The following is a 25,072-nucleotide window of genomic DNA, read 5'->3' on the forward strand; positions in this document are numbered from 1 at the left end:
TTTTTTTATCAAGTTGAAATTTGTTGATTTGGCATGAGCTGGTTAGAAAGTGATGTAGTCTTTCAGGTACAAAAATGCACTACCGAATTGAGAGACAATTCAAAACATAGATTATACTGATGAATTGTGAAACAGAGACTTCAATTCACTATTAGAAAAACCAAAAAACAAATACAAAATTCTAAGGGTAATTGCTCTTGATATGACTGATTTTCAACTTTGGTCATCTTTAAAAAGAAAAGATGGTCCATGTGAAACTCTCTTATATCTCCTCCTTGTTTCAAGGCTTTCATATAGTGTATTCTTTTGCTTAATCACACACACACACACACACACACACACACACAAAGTAAAGAATGGATGGGGCCATTTTCAGAGGGTGTGGTGTGGATTACAGCAGAGGACAAAAAGATTTTTGAGATCACCTTTGCGGAAATCGAGGTTTTTTTGATCATCTAGTCATTATTATTCAAAGATTCAAAAGTAGTTTGGTGTAAGTAAAGTTTAGACCCTTGCTTTATACTATAATTGTTGTAATCAATACAGGCCCAAGCTAAAAAATTGTTTAGTCATTGATGCAATATTGTTCAAAGAGTGACTTTATTATAAGAAAGTCACAATTATTGTTCCCCAATCAGTTGAATAAGTTGACCATCGTTGTAATATTCATACAACATCCCATATGTATATATAATATTATTATTTCAAATAGCTTGATTTTGTTTTTGTTTTGTTTTGTTTTGTTTTTTTTTTAAAGCGAGATTTTAGTATTTCGGTAATATTGGAGATGTGTATACATTTGCTTGAACTTTCGAAACAGATTTTTACGATATGCACCATTTTATTTAAAGATAATATAAGATATTAGATATTACAATCATAACAATAGTACTATCGGTGAATTTACTTGGTTTTTCGCAAAAGAGAGTCAAAATAAGGAAGAAGATGGAACTATAAGAAGGTTAGAAGACTCTTTGATATGAGACCTAGAACTGGGTGGATTGGAGGGGGAGTTCTAACTTTTGTTTTTATTTTGCAAGAAACCACTCTCAAACTCAACTTTGTATTTTCACTCGTCGTTAGTCTAAACTTTTACTACTGTGTCAAAACTTTATTAATACCCCTTTCAACCCAAAATTCCATAAATGCACCAAGCAATGTCTTTTTTTTTTTTTTCTTTCCTTTTAATGGTGTATTTAAATGTATTTTTTTATTAAAGCTTTTACTTTGATGCTATACTGAAAAAGTTAAGAGCCATGTGGAAAATAAGAAAGAAGACTACTGAAGGAAGTTAATTGGAAGGTGTCAAAAATTTCAAACAGTGGTGGAGCCAGGATAATTCTTTAGAAGAGGCAACATATAAAAAATTGATTCATTCAATTCTAGGTAAAAAAAAAAAATGTAAAGCTATAATGTATTTTTGACGACTGTTAATTAAAATGAAGTGGTAACAACAATGTTCAAATGAGCATATTAAGCATGACAGTAGTAGTCAAAGTTTTTTTGAGCATATTAAGTATAACGGATGTAGTCACACTTTATTTATTTATTTATTTGCAGATACACAAAGCATGTCATGGGTATGAAACTTAGCAACATAATAAAATAGCTCAGTGACTATTGGTAGATTGGAGATGTATAAATCTGAAATAATAAATTTTTTTTTGTGAAATGATTTGCATATACAATTTCTTGTTATTTCTATCAATTTCTTGTTATTTCTATATAATTGATGGTTAAAACTTTAGTGATGTATGGGAGGAGACTGGGAAAGAAAAAAGATGCACATTCCTATATAGGTGCCAAATTTTTTTTTTATATAAAAAATTAAGGAAATATGGAGTAATTAAAGAGTGAAGTAAAACAAGATTATTCTTTGAACTATTCCTTCCCTTTTAGAATTTATACATCTTCAATATTCAGTTTACTTGGCTAAATTTGAATACCATGCTACAATCATTAAATTGGTTTCATTTTTTTTTTATTCTCTCGAGGCTGAGAAGTTGTTTGTTGGCAATATGTATAAAAGAAAATTTGTGGCTAGATAATTTTCAGTAAAAAATAGTTGCTAATGCAAATTAAGGATGTGACTACTTAAAAAAATATGTAAAAGATTGCATTGTGAGTTACAAATTTGGTAAACATAACAAACCTCCACGGAAAATTTAAGGCACAATGAGGGGATGGTATATATTCCAACTCAACGTGAGAGTCCAGCCAGCATGAAGATACAATAGGTTTTGTGCACTAGTTATGAAAACTAGTGTTTCAAGTGTGAATCTGCAACTAGTTTATAGTTGGGTGCCTATGTGTATCACGTGAATATCTTAGTGTAAAGGTTGCATGCAAAGTTTTTATTTAACATAACCTCTTTACCGATTCCTTACTGTATTCTTAATATTTAATGTGGTTAATGATTGGATAGAAACGGTTAATTACTGTATTCTTAATATTTAATGTGGTTAATGATTGGATAGAAACGGTTAATAGACGGTAAGAATGCATTGAATTACAATACACGCCTGAATGGGCATGTTTGGTTGAAAATCCAAGTATGGACCTCATGCATTGCATGATTATCCTATTTATCTTCACAAAATATCAAGAAACTGCAAAAATAATAGCTCCTGGATACAAAGACTTCACAGTTGAATTTCGTAAGATTACAGTATTACTCGTTTCTTACATAGCACTATCATCAACAGTAAAAGACATCACCATGAGATCCCCCTTAATCGAAGGTATGGCAAGTGCTGCTCACACTTGACAGCTTGATTTTTTTCCAGTGCACCAAGCAACAACACCTTGTACTATCATTTACAGTAGTTTATCGAATTCTAGCATGTCATAGACTCGTAACATTGTTAAAATTCACAAAGAGCTATGCATATTACCTGAGAAACTTGCATTCACTTTCGCACAGATGTACTAAGTGCATCTTGACTTGTTTCCGTGAAGCAAAAAAACATTAAAGTAGAAGGTCGAGGGTTCAAGTCTCCATAAGGGCAAAAGTGAATGTGTGAGTGCCGTGTCTAAAAATCAAACAACAACACGAAAGAAGAGTAAAACAATTGTTCAGGGAATTATTTCCAAATTTACAATGCTGAAAAATATGATATTCTTGAAGGTGGTTTATTTTTTTGCATGTTAACAAAGGATATTTTCTTAGGATGTTAACAAAGGATATTGTAGATTGCATAAGAAGAAATTGAAAACTCATTGTGCAACCTCCCCCAACCCACACACAAAGCAACATTACTGGTTTAAAGCATTAAATTTCACAAGAATAAAAAACAGCTCAAAAGAGAGGGTTAATATACAATGCAAGGAGTATTCCTTTTCACCGAGAGCAAAATTTTTTATTAGTTTCCCTTAAGGCATTCATGAAGAAAACTACAACCCAATACATTTAAAGAGAGGGGAAATACACCTTCATCATTCCCCATCCCCACCCACCCTCCTCCAAACTGATAAAATTTCTTTTTTCGCAATAGAAGTTTCAATTGAATCAATTGCAAACTGTACGGAAAAAGAAACGCATTGATGAAGAAAACCACAACTCAATATATTTGAAGAGAGAGAGGAAATACACCTTCATGATCATCCTTCCCCATCCCCACCACCCTCCAAAAAACTCATAAAATTTCTTTTTTCACGTTAGAAGTTTCAAATAAGTCAATTGCAAACTGTATGGAAAAAGAAAGTTATCAAATGAAATAAAGTATTTTTTTTTCCCACTGATGTGTGCTTAATCACCCCAATAGTTGGAAATAAGACATTTTCAGAATCAGCTCATAGATATGTGTTAGTGACCTAAATTGAAAAAATCAACATATAAAAGAATAACATAAGAAGCATTACAATCTCCCCCCCTTTCATTATGGGCTTTTGTTGATCACTAGCACAGGGGCAGTTAAAACAGGAATACCACTAACCAAGTTATAGCCCTTTCTTTACTGTCAAGCACCAGTTCGACAAGTGGGAATATTACAAAGAAGAAGAAGAATAAATGAGTGTCATCTTTTCACCTTCTTCAATCACTTCTGAGTTGATTGCTGCTCATCTTTCTCCCATTCCCCTCTTTTACTGCGAGGTTCGGGTTTTTGACGAGCAAAACCTGGCTGCGTGATGTAATTAGAGGAAAGTGGTCAGAACATTAACATAAACCAGAAACATGTCTAATACACGCATGCACACACCCACAAACATATATATATATGCATGCATGAATATCATGAATCTTTTGAACCAGCCTTTCAATCTTGAAAAACTGGAGGGAAAGTAGGCATGAGATAGAATATTACTTTACCTGAAGAAGCATGGAGGGAGCTGCTACAGGTTCAGAAGTGACATGGCTTCTAGTTTTTCTTCCATTTAGTGTTGCAGCTGATGGGCTATTCGCAGTTGTTATGTCCCAAAAACTGCGTTTCTTAGCTGTTGGTGCTGGAGACTGAAACCGATGACTCGGGCTCTTTAACTCACCTTCAATTTTATCCTTTGGCCGCACTCTCGCCCTTGTGACGACCCCCTTTAGCCCCACCCCCCACACTCCTGCTAGTTTTGCACCTTCTCGAGAAAGTTCACGAATAAAATCATCCTTCTGTTTTATTTTCAATGCATGATCCTTCTTCATTCTCTCAACTTCTGCCTCTAATGCTTTTACAGTATGGCGAAGCTCCTTAACTGTCTCCTCTGCTACCTTCTTTTTTGATTCAGGTGTAAAACAATTCCCAGCCAAGAAAGTGGATCTGGGCTTTCGTTTTTCACTTGGTTGGGCAGAAGATTGAGGAGGTGTTGATAGAGGGTTCACAGAAGGGGTTTGTGAGGAGTTTGCTGCCAAGGATTGTGCTTGAACAGTTAGTAGCTTCTGTTGCTGGCGTGCCAATTGTACTCGCAATTCACGATTCTCTTTCTGCAGCTCAAGTAATAACTTGGCCTGATCTGTTTCAGATTGAGGTAATTGCAATACTTCTTCATTTGCATCACATGCCTGCAATTGTGTAAGAGAAGAAAGGAAATTATATTACTTTATAGTAGTTCAGGAATTGCTGGTACTGGATTATGCGAAACTAGCCTTGTATGTTAATAGAATGAGTTTCACTGTAGAAAGGAAAAGACAAAGCATGCTGCACGAGAGAATGCTTCTTTTCTCACAAGAAGGGATAAGAAATAAATGTGATTCTCCATATTTCTGAATTATATGTGAGAATATCATGGTAACAAGGTCAAGTACTATTCATAACTTTTTTGAAACATTGACTGTTATGTCGCAACTATAGTGGAGAAGAAGAAGGTCTAAGAGTGAGAAGCCTAGAAGATGAACCTTTTTCCGGATTTCCTTAGCTCGATCAGCCCAATGAAGGGTGTTTTGGGTCTCACCAAATGAGAGATTGCTTGGGCTGATATTGGCAATCATTACTGTGTTACAAGCTCCCCCTAGAGAGTCCTTGAGCAGTTGAGTGAGCTTGGAATTGCGGAATGGAATGTGTTTCTTGCCCTCAACTAGGGCATTAATGCAGCTGCTCAGTGCAAGGAGTGACTTATTAATGTTGGCACCCTCAAGCGATCTCAATGTTCTCTGATCAGTGGCCAGAGCTCTTTCAGAACCAGCAAGGTCTACAAGTGAAAGCTTTCCCATTCGATTAACAACATTATTTGAAGCATCTCGAACTCGATATTCAACCACAACCTACACAGTATTAACAAATACAAATTTAGATTGAGATTAATTAAAATATTAATAACTTGGAAAATCTTTGCAACTACCTGCAGAATAGCGTGGGAGCGTGAAGAAGTTTCATTAACACGAGTTGGTTCAGTTGTTCGATTCTGGTTTCCTTGTTGAAGTAATGCCATCACCTGTCATGAATCAAACAAAACCAGAAAGTAATCTCTCTACTCAAGCAATCTAACTGTAATGTTTCCTGCATCATGAAGGGCGGTAGGAAATTACCTCATCTGTAGAACAAGCTCTGTATTGAGTAAGACCTGCTGCCACGATCCCCTGAAGTATTTGAATATTTTTTTCTGAGTTTACAAAAAATTTAAATACCAGAACAAGAGAAAAATGATAAAGAATGGTCTTAACGCTTACATAACACAAATTATAAATTACTTCTTGGTTTAGGAGAAATTTACTTCTATACATATATTAGACATATATACAGGAATAAAATAAAGTGGTGTTCTATAGATTCAGTCTCCAAAAGCTCTGTATGTTTTTGGGGAAAAATTGATGGCCAATTGGAAATATTTTAATTGTGAAACCATCAAGGCGAAAAGAAAGAGTCTGGTTACCGATAAAAACATATATGCTGATTTAAGTTATTCTCTCCAAGTTGCTCGAACAGATGAAAGATAACTTTGTTCCAATTTGATAATATATTAATAAAATCATGGATACTTTGCCAATGCTATGAAAATTATCATAATTGAAACTAATATGTTGTAGCTACCAAAACCCCATGAAAGTAAGATTCATGGAAATGGATTTGCTAGCAACAATAGCATAATGTACCTTAAGGGAATATTTTGTCTTAACATATCAAACATGATATGGATCATGTGTATTACTATTTGACACGTATAGTATTTTTTTATAAGAAATACTATTATGCAAATATTGAAGCAAACCTGCTTATCTTCTCTAAGGACAAGAGGCCTTCCGGGGGAAAGCAAATCCCTGACCGTTTCATTGTAGACCTCAAGATATGATAGATGAACCGCATGGTTTCCATCACAGCTCCTATGCCTAATCTTGCTGAAAAGATCTTTTATTGCCAAACCCATCACCCCCGGATTCTCCACCGTGCCCAACATAGTGTATGTTTTCCCTGCTCCTGTGGCACCATAGCAGAATACTGAACCATTCCTCCCTTGCAGAACTGCTTCCACAAGCTCCGCGGTTCTGTAAGTCCATATACACCTCTAGTTCTGTTAAATTCTTCCTTGATAACCAAGTAATGCACTATCCACTACTTCTACATAAAAAAAAAACTAAAATTTTTGGGAAACATATAGAATTCAAATCGCAGAATTTATGTTGGAGTTCTTCTATACAACAACTTTTAGCATCAAGTTATGTTGCAAGATGTGACATTCTTTTAAGGGAATAAAGCCAAGTAAAACTGTAATAAATAAAGGGCTAGCCTTAAGCCATTACAACTTTTCTTAGTAATCACTCATTAAGCATGGAATATCTCCCAACTTCTAGGGAAAACACTGTATGACAGTAGCAGAGATTCTTAATAGGTGGGTTATGCTGAATTCCCAAACTAGAATATTAGCACTAATTTTGTATTGGAGGATCTGATTATTTTCAGTGGGAGACGAAAGGTTAACACCAAATATAGAAGTGTAACAAAGAAATGGTCTTTTAAATTTCATTTTCCCTATTGGCCATCCATTCCACAAATATACATATAACTTGGGAGATCATGAAAGCATTATATATATAAAACATAGAACCAATGGGCAAAAGGGCAGTTTTGTTACTATAACAAAATCAAAGAGATCACTTTTAAATCTTTTATTTTTTTTGGATGGATCTTAGCTTGTAGAAAGTTAGAACAAATTGAAAAAAATAAAATAAAACTTAGAACTTTTCAAACTCACGTGGTGGAATAAACCTCTCTTTGAGTAGTGCAATCAGGAAATGAGGCATCGAAGGTGAAATGCCTCCCTCGAACCCTCTTCAGCCGAAGATAATCAGTCTCTGTCACGAATTCCGTCAGATATATCTCTCTCCGGTTGACAATTCGCACACAACACCTCGATCCAGCTTCTTTCTCCTTCTTGGACATAGGCCGAAGCCTCACAAATACAAGAATTCTACTACCAATTGTGTCCGTTTTCTCCGAAATGGTTTCCAATTCTTGCACATTCTTAGCCCCTACAAACCCTGTTGGCTCTGTTTTTGAGCTCCCCATTGAGAGCTTCCTCGCCACAGTAGCCAAAGCCACCGGCTTTCTTGGGCACGAAAACCCCACAATCCGATCACCACCGCCCACTGCCACGTTCTCCTTCGCATCATCAACTGGCGGCTTAGGCAATACATAAGTTCTTGTCACTGTAGAGTTGGGCATTGTGTTCTCTCTCATGACATGACTCTCTTTTGATTCACTTGGGTTCTTTTCTTCTCTCTTGCCTGAGCTGAGAAGGTCGACGCTTGGATGAGTTGAACATCGGGGCTCCTCGGGCCGAAAAGGCGGGTTCTTGAGAGCATTAGAGGCTTGTTTTTGCTGCTCATACAAGAGGGTCAACGCCTTCATCTTCTCTTTCAAGCCATGGTGTGGGTTTCTAAGTGGAAGACCCATGTGGGTCTCTTCTTGATCTGTTCGCATTCTGGTTCTATAGCCTTGATTGGACTCATTTTGTTCTGGATTTGGGTTGATCTGAGACCTAGTTGACACAGGCATTCTATTGAAACCACACTACCCAAACATGCCCTTGTGGTTTTCTTGCCGACCCACTTGCTGACACTGTTTTTATTGCAGGAAAGTTCAAAAATTTTCCCGGAAAATACAAGAGTGTCGCTGGAAAATCAATGGAAAGCGCAGTGACAGTATAGTAGAAGAAGCTAAAACAGAACCTGGAACAAACTGGGGAAATGAGATGAGAGGGAAAAGATCAAGATCGTGTCTGATTTGGGGAAATTTTCGAGGGAAATCTGAACCGTTCATTCTGTGGAGATGGACGGTTATCAGTAAACCAGGGGAGGCAAACTTTTGAAGGGTAATTGTATGAGCGCTACAGTTTTTGCTTTTTGTACTCCATCTACAGTGTACTTGAAATTGTCTATTTGTCTTAAAGTGAACTGCTGATAGGAAAAGTTGGAGTGCTAATAGTTACCTCCTTTTTGAATATTTCAAATGCTATTTATAACGGTCATATTTGTCAGATCCCGAACGGTCCGTTATCACCATGGGTCGTTGGGTCCAATTCAAAATGTTTCCAAGTACTCCATGAGAAATCCTCTGATAGTAGTAAAAAAATGAAAATAAAATTGCATTGTAGAGAGGAAAAAACATACTGTATATAAATTTGGTGGATTTGAAGATAAATAGCATTTATAGGGTGGATTTGAGGTTGCCATCGTCACCTTCCTTAATTAATCTCATATATATATATATATATATAAATGTGAATTTGAAATAGGTTGTCCAATAACATCCATTTAAATGCATGGTCCTTAAAGGAAAAATCAATATTTGATATTTTGTATCAATGATCAAGTGAACTCATTATTCAAATCAAGAACTTCACACCTGTCAATGCAAGGAAAACTTTATTTTTTATTTTCTATAAATTGATATAAACGGAAAAGAAAAATAAAATTACGAGGAAAACAACTTACAAATGTATAAATTTATGCCATTTTCTTTTCCTTGTTTTTTCCTCTCAATCTTCAATTATTTTTGAGAAATCATTTTTTTTTTTTTTTTTTTCAGAGTGAATGTGTGGTGGGTGGGATAAATCACTTTTCTTTTTATCCTTTCCTTTCAATTTCTCTCAACAAATTGGCAAAGCAAACAGTATCTAATGAATTGGTCACAAATCAAATGGTTTTTGGTACCCATCAGAAGATGTGGTCAACCAAATCCAAAGGCCCAGATCATTAATCTTGTTTGATCACATGGTGCATGATGAAAAATATATGCTTTATGTACAAATATTACCTTTCACTTTTTCTTCTCAAAAGAAGAACCAAACCTAAACTATCAACACTTCATTTGCCTATGTAAAAAACCTTATTAAGTTTCCTAACTTCAAAGTCAAACAATTACTACAATAGATAGCATGATTCCATTGAGCAATATCAATTTAGTATACCCAACCCCAGGATCAAACCAACCACATTGTGACAAGAACAAGAATCATATTCATCCAATTATCCTAGTTTAATTATATGTGTGTGTGTGTGTGTGTGTGTGTGTGTGTGTGTGTTTGTGTGTAGATACATAACCGGGTATATTATGATATATATAGAGAGAATGGGACATGGTATCCATGTTTGTCATCATTATCGATTGTTTTTATATAGGAAAATGCTTGGGAGGCCATCAAAGCTACCAAATTATGACCCTTCATGCACGCTTCAAGAATCAAATGTACTCATCATATTCCCAACATTTTCCCATTCTTTTTGGCTTTTATGTACAATTTACCATCCCATAATGAGATTGATTAGTGGTTAACATGACCAGCATTATATATTTGCGAGTGGCGGAGGACGCGATTTATGATTTTTTTTTTAAGTTTACTTTAGTTAAAGATTGTTGGTTGATTGAATATGTAAGATATAAAAAAACAAGATCCATATTTTTTTGTATCTAGCTAATAAATAGTGTTCGGTCAAGAATTTCAGTTGAAATTTGAAATCCTTAGCCAGGGTAGCACTGCGTATAAATTAGTACCACGGATCCTCTGCTGTGCTCTGGCGCGCTTTATGGGTTTAATTAATAATGAAATCAAATGAGAAAAAATAGAAAGTAGTACTGTTGTTTAGGGAAATAAAATGTGAATACAAATTACAATGTCCTAGAAACATAAACGGCCTGAGGCCCAAGAGGGCAAGACAGAGCCCAAAAGAGGGACCCAAACAAAGGCAACTCAACACAAAACGGCCCAGCCCCGCCAACAGCAAAGCACACAACAGATGGAATTGATGAAAGGAGAAAAATAAATTTGTAACCACCTTCGGTGTTTTACTTTTTTGGACCATAAACTTTTCCGGAGCTCATCTATCTTAGTATTACTTCAGAGTAAGCACCTTTGTTTGAATTACAATTAGTTCTTATGATATGAAAGCATGGAGGACTAATTGTTAGAGGGATATGGGGGTTCAATAAGAATACGGATAATTAGATAATTCAAGATAATTTGTGAAAAATGACTTGTGGAATTTTTTTTGATAAATCATTTTCAGTCATTTGGGGATAAAATTATTTACATAAAAAATAATTTTCTAACTTTGGAGTCTCTCAAACACTGAAAAATGAAAAAAATAATTTACGAAAAATATTTTAAGTCAAGTAAAAGAGGCTGAGTGTGCATTTGAAAGAGTAAGAGAGTTTAATTGAGGGAATGGGAAGGGAAAGAAAAATGAGGGTGGTCATCAATGAGAAGGGAAAAAATGAAAAATGAAAAATGAAAGAAAAATGAGGCATGACAGGTTTAGGAGTGAAACCTTAACATAAGGCGTAGGAGTTCAGAACCAAGACCGCTATGGACAAATGGTCTAGCTCAGAAGCAATCTTATAATCAATCCCATAATTTTATCGATCCAATTTCAAACAATTTGACAAATCATGTTCTGTCTATAATCAGACACAGCAATTTAGTTTCATCCATATACAAAAAATTGATCAAACTTTGCAACCTAAACTATGGCTAAAAATTATCACAATGGTGAATCATAAAAAAACATAATTAATTGCATCTCATGGATAGTAAAAATCAAATTTAAAGAGGAAAAAGAAAAAGAAAATTAATTAACAATTAACAATTTAGAACTACCAATATTGCACCAGAATTAGATGAAAAGAGTCCCAAAGAAGGACATGGTTAACGGCACAATAGTTGGAGTAGGAGTAGACATTGCACTAGCCATTTGGGTTGCACCACAGTCACCACCAAAACGGGGTCCTTCTTTTGTATGTGTGTGTAACTGTGTATATATATACACACACATACGCATCCAATGGATGGATAAGAAAAACTCATAAATACACAAGGGTATGTGTGTATGTATTCACACACGCTCACGAAGTACACAAAAAGGATCTCATAAGGACTCATGAAGTTATCCTAGATTCAATAACAAATCAACTGTAATGTATGTGTGTGTTGTATACGCCCAAAAATGGATTATGAAAAATCGAATAACCAACTTAGGGAAAAGAAAAAAATTCTAATAACCATAAAATTGAACAAGATATCAACTACGGGGTATGCGTTAAAATTTCATGTTCCAACACTCCATAGATTTGGAATTGGAGTTGATGGAATTAAAAAATAATAATAATTTTAATTTTTTGTAATTTTGAACTAAACTTTTCTCCAATTTTTTCAATGTCAAAAATGTAATTCCATGCAGCCAAGAATGGTCATAGTTCAAATGATTAGCTAGTTTCACAAATAACATTAGAGACGTTTTAGAAAGTGGATGCAAGATCAATTACTTACGGATAACGTCATTGACATTGAAATGGTTTTTGGAGGGTCATTCATTGTAAAGTGCGTGTATATAAATAGTGCAAAAAAATTTCTGTTATATACAAAATGTGCAAATATTTTGGTGTTAAAAAAATTCTCAATATTTTTCCAAATAAAATTGAACAAATTAATAAGAAAATTTCTTCAAAAATAAATTTTCATTGGCAAGAAAATTACTTACCCACTTTGTCTCTAAGGAAACTCGAATTCTCACCATTCCTTTTGGAAGGTAGAGAAGGTATCAGTAAGTTACACAACCTTTGGTAGGATAATTCTTCAATTTGAAGACCAAAATACCTACAATGTTATAAAATAAAAATTAAAAATATAAAAAGTTAAGGTTAGGGGGCTGCGGGTAAGATTTAGTTTGTGGTAGCAAGAATTAAAATTGTTCAATTTGACTGAATTCTACGCAACTATGGTTCGAAATCTTCGATTTGGAGAAAATTTGAGAATCGAGTGATTTGGACCTATTTTTAAGGCAGGGGTATGTATAATAACCCTAATCACCAATAATTATAGGGGTAAGTGCAGAAAACACCCATCAAGTATATTTTCAGTAGCACTTTTACCCCCTATTTGAAAAGGTGTGCAATAAACACTCCTAATCTTTTGAAATTGTGCAAAATTACCTCTTTGTGCAACAAACACCCCTAAATTATTATTGTAATACCTATTTTGCCCTTTTAGTCTTCCAAAAATGCCCAAGGGGATAAATATGTTACTAATCTCATACTATAGGGGTGTTATGCGCACATTACCTTATATATATATTTTTAATAACTTTTTTCACTATATATTACTTCCCTTTAGCATTTCTCGGCACTGTATCTCTTTATATTTCTCTCTTTTACATAGAATCTTCAACCTCAAAAAGCCATTCTCTTTGTTGTTAAGTTAGAAGTCCTTTGAAGATTTGAAATTCGGATAGAATGTTTTATCATTGTGCAAGAATGTGTTGTGGTTTGTTTGACATTTTTTACTTTGGCTTCTTAATCTGTATCATATAGCGAAGAGAATCTGTGTTATTTTGAATAAATATTTGTCATCACTAAACTTTCAACTATAGTAATGCATTCACCTAACCTGTCATTCATCAAACCATTCAATATATGCAAACCCAATTTCATATTCAACAAATTTACTACTTTCAGTAAAATAAAAACCCAGTAATACAAGTGAATACTTTACTGACAAGCAATCAAGCATTCACTAAACATTACATCTAAAGTATCCAATGTACCTTCAAAAAGTAAAGCCGTGATACATCAACCATTATCCTAAACAAAACCCAGTTTAAAATTTCGCAAAGCCACTTTCACCTTCAACAAAGGTAACAAAATTAAATGGCCTATCGAAGTCATCCTGTTCAAAAAGTAATACCAGTTTCAGCAACTTTAAGCCATATCATACACAAAAGTTATGTTATGAGACACCAAATTCCATGAATAGTCTTGGGTGGCTTGTGATAGGAGAGTAAGCATGTCAACAATTTAAGATTGGCTAACATTTAAAACCTGTTAATACAATTTTGAACAAATAATTAGGCATATCAAAGGCATAGATAAAAAAATCTAATGATCCAGAAGAAAAAATCTAATGATCTAGAAGTAAAAAAATTAATCACATGATCCATAAAAAAAATCTAGAGAAGCTGTGAAGAAGAAGAGATGGAAAAAATAGCCCTACATCGCTGGAGAAGAAGATGAGAGAGAACATACCGAAGAGAAATTGGATTATCGCAAAGGGATCGAAGTGGAATGTTGACATACTTTTACCACCTCCAAGAAGAGACAAATAACAAATCCAGGTTTTTGGGGTAGAGTTGAATACTAAGCCCAGTAATCAAAATGAAAGTTCAAGACATTGTATAAAAATAAACATTAATAGCTTAAAAACACACAGTATTAAAACTCAAACTCCGCATAAAGAAACAAACCAGAACTTAAAGGTTCAACAACAATACTAGATCAATATTATAGAAATAAAAGTTTTACCAAAAACAAAGGGCAATAGACGTTGTGACGGCCCAAGTTTTTCAACTCGGTGCGTCAGTGATGACCCGAAAGTTAACCCGATAACGGATTCGAAATGCGGAAGCAAAAGATAAAACCATAGTTCTTTGAAATATAAATCATCTCTAAGGCACCAATGTGACATTCCATGATGTCATGGAACTTAAGGAGAGCGAAAGAAGAAACTAGAGTTAAAATGGGTAAAATCTGTTAATGGAGGGCAAAATGGTCAATTCATAATTGAGAAGAGAAAATTGACTCCACACAAGTCAAACAAGGTGAATACAACCTAATATAATCATTTAACAACATTCCAAGAGGTTCTAAGAACTTTGGACAAGAATCCCACAAAATGTCATTTTCCCAGTTTAAGCGAAAATTGATACTACCTCACTAAAATATGAATAACTCCCATTGTGATTAGAATCTAAGAATGGAATTGGTACCATTAGAAAACTGACTCAAAACCCTTGAGTTTAGGCTCAAGAATCACCCCATTTGGGTTAGAAATGAAAGAGTTATGACCTTTTGAAGTTGAAACTTCAGTGCTGAAACACAACAAAGAAGCTGTGCATGATCAAGTTATTTCGGTCGACTGATGTGATACCCCTCGGATCCGAGACACGGGTTGATCAGGCCCAGGCCCAAACCCGAGGGAATATCAAACAATTAAAGTATTTTAAATGAACACAGATTACAAAAAAAATGATTTAAGAAATAAAAGAATAAGCAGAAAGATACTATAAAAGAAATCCTCAATAAAAACCTTAAAATATTAATAACTTAAAATCCTACAATCCAAAATCTCCAATCTTTTAAAAACTCGGGAATCCATCTCTAGTGGACCCCTAATATAAAAATCCCAAACTGAATCAAAGTAAAACTGAAGATAAAATCCAAGTCGAACATCTGGAAAGAGATCCTACATCGTCGGAAGAATGAGTGACCGTCTCTGCTCCACACGAACAAGCTCAAGCCTAGAACTGTCGTACACCTGTAAAATAGGAGTGGGTCAGACCCACGAACAAGTTCTATCCTACTGCGATCCAAGCAGAGACCCGATACGCATGTACATACTAAATAGTTCAACAATAGCTAATAGTCCGTACATAAATATATATCCACACTACTGGACTCTCGCTAGACCATGAAGAGGGTCTCAACCTGAATAGAAGGCATCACACAAATCGCACCTGAGTGGGTATGAGTACCTAAGCCTAAACAGGGTATACCTCAATCCCCACAGTCAGCTACACATCCAACTGCATATACGCATCCTAACCATTGACTCTGAGACTCAAGCTCATATCACAGTACCATAAAATATATTTAAACTCCAATTCCATCCATCCACAAGAAATCCATTACGTCGTTCGGCGTAGTCAACCGCACCGACTTACATACATATAAGGAGGATTTATTTAATAACCCGTACCCTCATTCCAAATAGGTAGAACTTAGCAACTTGTGCTGTCCAAACCTAGTATGTCACCGTCCCATACCGGTACATACAATCCAATCCATCCAACAGTTGATACCATACATAAACAATGCACATAGCAACTGAACCGTAATAAGCATAAATAGAGATATAGACTAGCATGCCTACTCTAGTAATTGACAAACCAAAACCATAAGACATATCAATTAATACCATGATGAACATAAAATAAATATATAAGTTATCATATTCATCCCATATCTCCATTATAAATTATCATATTACTGAGCATGCAGATAATTCATCCTTCTCGTCCACGAATCCATGACAAGTACAATAACCTTAACTATATTAATTACCATGCTTGTCACTATTAATAGCATCATATTAATCCATTTTCCATCCACAGAGAATATAAATTAAATTCAGTAGAAGTATAATTCATCTGCACTACAATGAACAACTTTCGTCGATGCTTACTAATGTCTAAGCTATAAACACATACTGGTTCATTAAACTTTAATCCACTCTCACAAGTGTTAATTAGACTTAGAACATCTCAAAACACCTAAGTATAGCTTCCTACAGCTTCTGAAAAATCCAAAATCCGAGTTCCGTAGCCAAACAAGTCACAGAATATGTCACACTAATGAAAGAGCCTGCTCTTTCTTTGCTTGGAGCCTGCTCTTTGGTTGCAAAGAGCCTGCTCTTTTTGCTTCTATGAGCTGTCTCTTTGAAAACTTAAGCCGTTTCTTCTCTGTTCTTCTGTTTCCAACTCCGGTGAGTTTCTGTTAAACTGTGTTTCAATCCTAAGAGTCTTAGATGTTTAAATTAGATTCCAACTAATTCCAGAGTCCACTAAATTCATTGCTCAGTTACCAAAATTAATTAAAACATAAACTTTGCACAAGAATTTAATACTAGCAGTTTATGTAATCCCAAACTCCAACTGTTTTAACACATCAACCTTGTAACTAAAATTAATTCCATTGATTTCCAACATGATATAGAGTTAATTAAAAATCATTACTCATCAATTTCATTGAACTAAATAAAAATTTAACATAATGAAGAAATTATAACATGAAAATACATTCAGGACCAAGCAAAATGGAGTGTAGGAAAACTAGTAAAAATCATGGTGCAACCTTTAATACCTTGGAACTTAATCCCACTCCAGACCCTTGTTAAACCATCCATTACAGTAACCATTCCATTTAGATAACTTAGAAAATCAATCTCCATAAAGCCATCTCACTGAAAACTGGAACAAAACCTCACGGAACGTGGAAAACTGGAGATAACCAAATGGAGCAGGCTCTGGAAAACCTTGGAGCCGCCTCCATGGCCTTGGAGCTGGCTCCCAAGTGTCTTGGAGCCGCCTCCAAGCATGTAGAGCCGGCTCCAAACCCTAAAGGAGCTAGCTCTCCCCCTCCTTTGCTCTGTGTTCTCTTCTCCGGCTACGTTTAAACCCTTCTACAGATCACCGTTTTGATTACCAGAAATTTCTAAGTAATTCCCCGTAAATTCTAATATTGGTTTAAGCCTTGATTATACTTACTAATATGGATTTAACCAAGCACAATGCAAGATCAGTTCCAAGCTTTAACAGTTTATCAAACCAAACCTAGGACTAACAGTTTGCGTCCTAGTAACAGATAGCCTATCTATTTTTGTTTTAAAATCATATAATAAACTTGGAACCAATTTAATATGCAAAGAACACGAGTATATGGGAGAGAGTAAGGTTATAACTTGCCTTTGAGATCTTTGTTCAAAATCTCTACGCCGTCTCTAAAGCTTTCCGACGATTCCCACTGCAAAACTACTCTGTTGCTTCTCTATCTCTAGAGACGTGAATAGGGTTTTGTTTGTTTTTCTAAAAACCCTATACAGACATCTCACATATATTTATAGGGTTTTACTAAACCCTAGATTAATTCCAACCCTCCTAAAAATCCTTACCGACCTAAAGAAACCTAATAAAACCTACGTCGGCAACAACTGACTTTTAAAACAAAACCCTATTTAAAAATACAATTAAATTAAAATAATTACCATTTAAATTAAATTAATCAAACCATTTTATTAAATTAGATTAAATCAATTAAACAGTTAAATTAAATCAAATAAAACATTTAATCCTAATTAAAAAAAATAACTAAATGCAATCAAAATATAACCATGAAAACAATTAAACTAAAACAAGGTATAAACATAAAACCCAATAAACTCATAATGAAATTTAAATAAATTTTCAATTAAAACAAACCAATTCATAATTAAATAAATAAAAATATAATTTAAACAATAAAATAAATTCCAAACCTATCCTTTTTAAATTAGGGGTATTACATTCTTCCCCCCTAACGAAAGGAATTCCGTCCTCGGAATTCGCTCTTACCTTCTTCCCATAATTTAGGGAACTGTGAGCGAATCCATATCCTCGTCCTCATCCCAAACAAAACAACAAAAGTCCTAACCACAAACGAGTGTGTAGTACTCGTATCAAGTAAAACACGTCCATGTAAACTATGAATTGGAAAACTTACCCCCAATAGTTTGAGGTGCCTATACATCCTGTGGCATGGGGTTGTACACCCTGCCGTAGCGCAACTGTTGTGGTGCCTGTCCCTGAGTTTGCGGCGGTGCCGGTAAAGCCAGATGTGTCTGTCCCTGAATCTGTGGAACCTGTGGAGCTGGTAGAGGTACTGGTGCCCTCTGCCCCTGCTGCACATACTGTTCCTGTCCTTGCCCCTGTCTTTGTCCTGCCTTAGGACACTGTCCGGAGGTATGACCATACTCTCCACAAGTGTAGCAACAACCCTGGAAAGTACCAAATGGCCTCCTCTGCCGGTTAGCCGGCGGCTGACCTTGTTCTGCCTGTGGTCCCCCATTCTGCTGCCTCTGAATAGGCACCCCATTCCTATGAGTATCTGGACCACCCTTGTGCTTCTTCCAAGGTTGTTGTCCCTGGAACTCGCCCTTGTCATCCTGCCGATGTCCATTGTCGTTCCCTTTTCCAGTTGGCTGATTAGCAGAGTTTTTATCTCCCCGCTTCTCACCACGAGTCTATTTGAAATTCACGGTCAACTGATACTGCTGCAACGCTGCGTCCACCACCTGAGCATAGGTAGTGTAGGCTGGACTCCTTGTGATAGCTCGCTTAATGGACCACATCAGTCCCTTGACGAAACTATTTCGCTTCTTTTCCTCTGTATCCACCTCTTCCGGTGTGAAAAGTGATAAGCGCGTGAACTGCTGCTCATACTCTGCCACTGTCATATTCCCCTGTTCCAAATTGAGAAATTCGGTCTTCATAGCCGCCCTGACTGCATATGGAAAGTACTTCTCATCAAATCGAGTACTGAACTGCTCATAAGTCAAAGTCATCCTCTCCTCTGGGGTGGTAACTGACTTCCACCATTGCAGTGCATCCCCAACTAGCTTGAAGGTAGCAAGCATCTGCTTCTGAACCTCCGTGCACTGAACCAAACGAAGATGACGCTCAATGTCCTGTTTCCACTGATGAGCTGCCTTCGCATCGGTGGATCCCGAAAACAGAGGTGGACTCCCCTTTGTAAAAGAACTCTTAGCCGTTTCCCAAGTATTAACCTGAACCACTGGTGCTGGAACCGGTGCCTGCTGAACCGGTGGTTGATTCCGAACTGCAGCTGTTATCCCAGCTTCTATAGCTCGAGCCACGAAATCATTGAGGTGAGGAGGAATCTCTAGATCCTTGCCCAGATCTGGAGTCTGCTGAACCTCCTCCCGCTCCTCCTGAAACTCAGGCAACTGCTGTTCCTTCTCCATCTACTGACGCCGTAGGAGATACTGTTGCCTACGTGCCGCTCTCATTTCCTTTCGAGTTCCTTGTACAGTCTGTCCTCTGTTATCCATCTGTTCACACAGAAAGATAGACATCAGTACAAGTCACTAGGACCGTAAAAAATACAACGAATCCTAACCAAAAATTCTAATCAAAAGAAAACGCTACGCGGAAGACTTAATACGACACCCCTAGAGACACTTGAACCTGGAGTGCTCTGATACCAACTGTGATACCCCTCGGATCCGAGACACGGGTTGATCAGGTCCGACCCGAGTCTGAGGGATATCAAATAATTAAAGTATTTTAAATGAACACAGATTACAAAAAAAAATGATTTAAGAAATAAAAGAATAAGCGGAAAGATACTATAAAAGAAATCCTCAATAAAAACCTTAAAATATTAATAACTTAAAATCCTACAATCCAAAATCTCCAATCTTTTAATAACTCGGGAATCCATCTCTAGTGGACCCCTAATATAAAAATCCCAAACTGAATTAAAGTAAAACTGAAGATAAAATCCAAGTCGAACATCTGGAAAGAGATCCTACATCGTCGAAAGAATGAGTGACCGTCTCTGCTCCACACGAACAAGCTCAAGCCTAGAACTGTCGTACACCTGTAAAATAGGAGTGGGTCAGGCCCACGAACAAGTTCTATCCTACTGCAATCCAAGCAGAGACCCGATACGCATGTACATACTAAATAGTTCAACAATAGCTAATAGTCCGTACATAAATATATATCCACACTACTGGACTCTCGCTAGACCATGAAGAGGGTCTCAACCTGAATAGAAGGCATCACACAAATCGCACCTGAGTGGGTATGAGTACCTAAGCCTAAACAGGGTATACCTTAATCCCCACAGTCAGCTACACATCCAACTGCATATACGCATCCTAACCGTTGACTCTGAGACTCAAGCTCATGTCACGGTACCATAAAATATATTTAAACTCCAATTCCATCCATCCACAAGAAATCCATTAAGTCGTTCGACGTAGTCAACCGCACCGACTTACATACATATAAGGAGGATTTATTTAATAACCCGTACCCTCATTCCAAATAGGTAGAACTTAGCAACTTGTGCTGTCCAAACCTAGTATGTCACCGTCCCATACCGGTACATACAATCCAATCCATCCAACAGTTGATACCATACATAAACAATGCACATAGCAACTGAACCGTAATAAGCATAAATAGAGATATAGACTAGCATGCCTACTCTAGTAATTGACAAACCAAAACCATAAGACATATCAATTAATACCATGATGAACATAAAATAAATATATAAATTATCATATTCATCCCATATCTCCATTATAAATTATCATATTACTGAGCATGCAGATAATTCATCCTTCTCGTCCACGAATCCATGACAAGTACAATAACCTTAACTATATTAATTACCATGCTTGTCACTATTAATAGCATCATATTAATCCATTTTCCATCCACAGAGAAAATAAATTAAATTCAGTAGAAGTATAATTCCTCTGCACTACAATGAACAACTTTCGTCGATGCTTACTAATGTCTAAGCTATAAACACATACTGGTTTATTAAACTTTAATCCACTCTCACAAGTGTTAATTAGACTTAGAACATCTCAAAACACCCAAGTATAGCTTCCTACAGCTTCTGAAAAATCCAAAATCCGAGTTCCGTAGCCAAACAAGTCACAGAATACGTCACACTAATGAAAGAGCCTGCTCTTTCTTTGCTTGGAGCCTGCTCTTTGGTTGCAAAGAGCCTGCTCTTTTTGCTTCTATGAGCCGTCTCTTTGAAAACTTAAGTCGTTTCTTCTCTGTTCTTCTGTTTCCAACTCCGGTGAGTTTCTGTTAAACTGTGTTTCAATCCTAAGAGTCTTAGATGTTTAAATTAGATTCCAACTAATTCCAGAGTCCACTAAATTCATTGCTCAGTTACCAAAATTAATTAAAACATAAACTTTGCACAAGAATTTAATACTAGCAGTTTATGTAATCCCAAACTCCAACTGTTTTAACACATCAACCTTGTAACTAAAATTAATTCCATTGATTTCCAACATGATATAGAGTTAATTAAAAATCATTACTCATCAATTTCATTAAACTAAATAAAAATTTAACATAATGAAGAAATTATAACATGAAAATACATTCAGGACCAAACAAAATGGAGTGTAGGAAAACTAGTAAAAATCATGGTGCAACCTTTAATACCTTGGAACTTAATCCCACTCCAGGCCCTTGTTAAACCATCCATTATAGTAACCATTCCATTTAGATAACTTAGAAAATCAATCTCCATAAAGCCATCTCACTAAAAACTGGAACAAAACCTCACGGAACGTGGAAAACTGGAGATAACCAAATGGAGCAGGCTCTGGAAAACCTTGGAGCCGCCTCCATGGCCTTGGAGCTGGCTCCTAAGTGTCTTGGAGCCGCCTCCAAGCATGTAGAGCCGGCTCCAAACCCTAAAGGAGCCAGCTCTCCCCCTCCTTTGCTCTGTGTTCTCTTCTCCGGCTACGTTTAAACCCTTCTACAGATCACCGTTTTGATTACCAGAAATTTCTAAGTAATTCCCCGTAAATTCTAATGTTGGTTTAAGCCTTGATTATACTTACTAATATGGATTTAACCAAGCACAATGCAAGATCAGTTCCAAGCTTTAACAGTTTATCAAACCAAACCTAGGATTAACAGTTTGCGTCCTAGTAACAGATAGCCTATTTATTTTTGTTTTAAAATCATATAATAAACCTGGAACCAATTTAATATGCAAAGAACACGAGTATAAGGGAGAGAGTAAGGTTAGAACTTGCCTTTGAGATCTTTGTTCAAAATCTCTACGCCGTCTCTAAAGCTTTCCGACGATTCCCACTGCAAAACTACTCTGTTGCTTCTCTATCTCTAGAGACGTGAATAGGGTTTTGTTTGTTTTTCTAAAAACCCTATACAGACATCTCACATATATTTATAGGGTTTTACTAAACCCTAGATTAATTCCAACCCTCCTAAAAATCCTTACCGACCCAAAGAAACCTAATAAAACCTACGTCGGCAACAACTGACTTTTAAAACAAAACCCTATTTAAAAATACAATTAAATTAAAATAATTACCACTTAAATTAAATTAATCAAACCATTTTATTAAATTAGATTAAATCAATTAAACAGTTAAATTAAATCAAATAAAGCATTTAATCCTAATTAAAAAAAATAACTAAATGCAATCAAAATACAACCATGAAAACAATTAAACTAAAACAAGGTATAAACATAAAACCCAATAAACTCATAATGAAATTTAAATAAATTTTCAATTAAAACAAACCAATTCATAATTAAATAAATAAAAATATAATTTAAACAATAAAATAAATTCCAAACCTATCCTTTTTAAATTAGGGGTATTACAACTGAAACTCACAGAGATTTACTGGAATCTTAATTTTTAAAGTGAGTTTAGTTCGGTAGACCGACTTGAACCATCGGTCGACCGAAATAGGCCATCGGTCGATCGAAATGGCCCTGAAAGCTGAAAATGGCTACTGGAATGTACTCTTTACTGTGCAATAATGTTACCAAAGACTATCGGTCGACCGAAATAGAGTTTTGGTCGATTGAAACACCTCGAAATGCTGCTATATGACCTGCTATATGCCAAAGGTGTTAAGGTTCAACCCCTACCTCAATAGATAATTGAATCTCTATAATCCAAGTTACCAAGCTCAAAATAGAAAACAAGTTTAGGGTTAATGAAGAGGAGAGTGAGGGGAAACTTTTGTATTCCAAAGTTCCAAGTCTAGGGTGAATGAAAGGAAGCAAAAAATGAAGTCAAAGTTATTAACCAAGCTTTTCTTCAATGGTGGTTAGGTTAAGGTTCTTAGAAAATAAGTGAAAATGAAGAGGATAAAATGAAAATGGTGAGTGGAGGATCTAGTATTCCTCCACTCACTATGTGGTCTTATACTACCTCACACACACACACAATGCAAGACTTAATTGTGATCCTATACTTGTCACAAATCCAAGGCCCCTTCCTAGGTTTAATCCTAAGCTTACACTTGTCAACCATCTAGGCCAACAAGTGCTCCAATCCTAGGCCAACAAGTGGGTGAATCTCCACCCTCCAAATGTCAATAGATCATGCTCTCAAGTCACTCTACTCCAGTGACAACAAGTAACTCCATGAGAATGTGACACTTGTCACATTTTTCAAAAATTCCAAAAAGGTCCTTTTTGAAAATATCTTCCAAAATAAATTACAAAATGGTCCCCAAGACGAAAAATAATTACTTTATGTAATTACACAAAAATCCCAAAAATAAAGAATAATTACAATAAAGTATGCATCCATGCCCTTTATAAAAAAGTAAGTAACTAGAATGTATTTTCTACAAAAGTAAAAATACAAATGTCATGGAAATCAAATATCATGAATGCATGAAATGATAAATGGAAAAAAGACGAAATAGGGAAAAGACAAAACAAGAAAAAGATGAAAAAAGAAAATCGCCGAAAAAGGAAAAAGGAGGAAAAAGACCGGGTCGTTACAGACGTTCAAAAGGTCATGGGAAACAACTGGTAAAGTAAAACGTAAATTGAAGAATAATGGTATCTAAAACAAAAGAGAGCTCTCGACTTCATTGACTAAAATGACGGCCATAAACTGGGAACAAAATGCAGTAGAGATAACACGGATGATGATCTCTGGTTCTTTAAGCTTTGAGTTGTCCATAGACCTTGTGTAATACCCTTAATTCAAAATAGATAGTCTCGGTATTTCTGTTACGGTTTTATTGTAATTTTAAATTCTTTATGTGTTTATTTGGTTTTTTGTTTAATTGGTTAATTGTTAAATTGATTTATTTGTTTTAATTGGAATTAAATGCTTATGCGGCAGTGTATTAATTGTGTAAATTGTTTTATTTGTTTAATTAAATTATAGGTTTAAAATTGTTATATTCGTTTAAATTAAGTGTTAAATTAAATGTTTTTATTTAAGGTTTTATATATATGAAATTGCCGACTTTATTTTATTTTATTTTTGTTCTTTTTCTTTTCCGTCTCCTCACAAGATTAGAATTAGGGTAAAATTAATTGGCCTATAAATATACTTGTTTATGTCTGTCGAGGGTTTTAGAACCCTATTCACCAAACATAGTGGCGGAGAGATACAAAGAGGTCTGAGAGAAAACAGAGAGAGGAAAACTAGGGTTTGGCTAAGACTAAGGCTGAATCAAGGAGAGAAGGAAGGCGTGTTGTTCGTGGGTGGAACCAAGGGCAACAGAGGAGTGGAGAACAGTAGGAATTGCCGAAAAAGTTTAGGAAAACGATAGTACAAGGTTTCAAACTGAGACCTAAAGGTAAGTTTTATATCTAACTTTCTCCCTTTGACTCGTGTTCTTTACATGCCTAATTCAATTCCAAGAGTAATTAAACTTTAAACTAATCTGTTATACATGTTGAATTAGAGTAAAGCGGTATGAATATTAACGAATTGTTAATCGTTTGACTTTAAGTTTTTCTGCATGAATTCTTGCTTTGATTGGTTTAAACAA

The 25,072-nt window shown here is 35.6% G+C and overlaps 1 protein-coding gene across 1 annotated transcript; it reads right to left on the reverse strand.

Annotated features, from left to right (window-relative positions):
* Nucleotides 1–3,845: 3,845 nt before the first annotated feature.
* On the reverse strand, nucleotides 3,846–8,676 carry LOC132285864 (kinesin-like protein KIN-8A). Its single transcript, XM_059788096.1, has 7 exons — nucleotides 7,615–8,676; nucleotides 6,634–6,907; nucleotides 5,954–6,004; nucleotides 5,767–5,859; nucleotides 5,324–5,689; nucleotides 4,310–4,990; nucleotides 3,846–4,121 (listed from the first exon to the last, which is right to left on the reverse strand). Exons 1-7 carry the CDS (start codon nucleotides 8,415–8,417, stop codon nucleotides 4,038–4,040), a joined length of 2,352 nt encoding a protein of 783 aa, XP_059644079.1. The 5' UTR covers nucleotides 8,418–8,676; the 3' UTR covers nucleotides 3,846–4,037.
* Nucleotides 8,677–25,072: the final 16,396 nt, after the last annotated feature.

This window comes from Cornus florida, unplaced genomic scaffold (assembly GCF_030987335.1).
Source record: "Cornus florida cultivar Cherokee Brave unplaced genomic scaffold, ASM3098733v1 CherokeeBrave_3.0.0_Hap2_Chr11, whole genome shotgun sequence".
NCBI lineage: Eukaryota > Viridiplantae > Streptophyta > Magnoliopsida > Cornales > Cornaceae > Cornus > Cornus florida.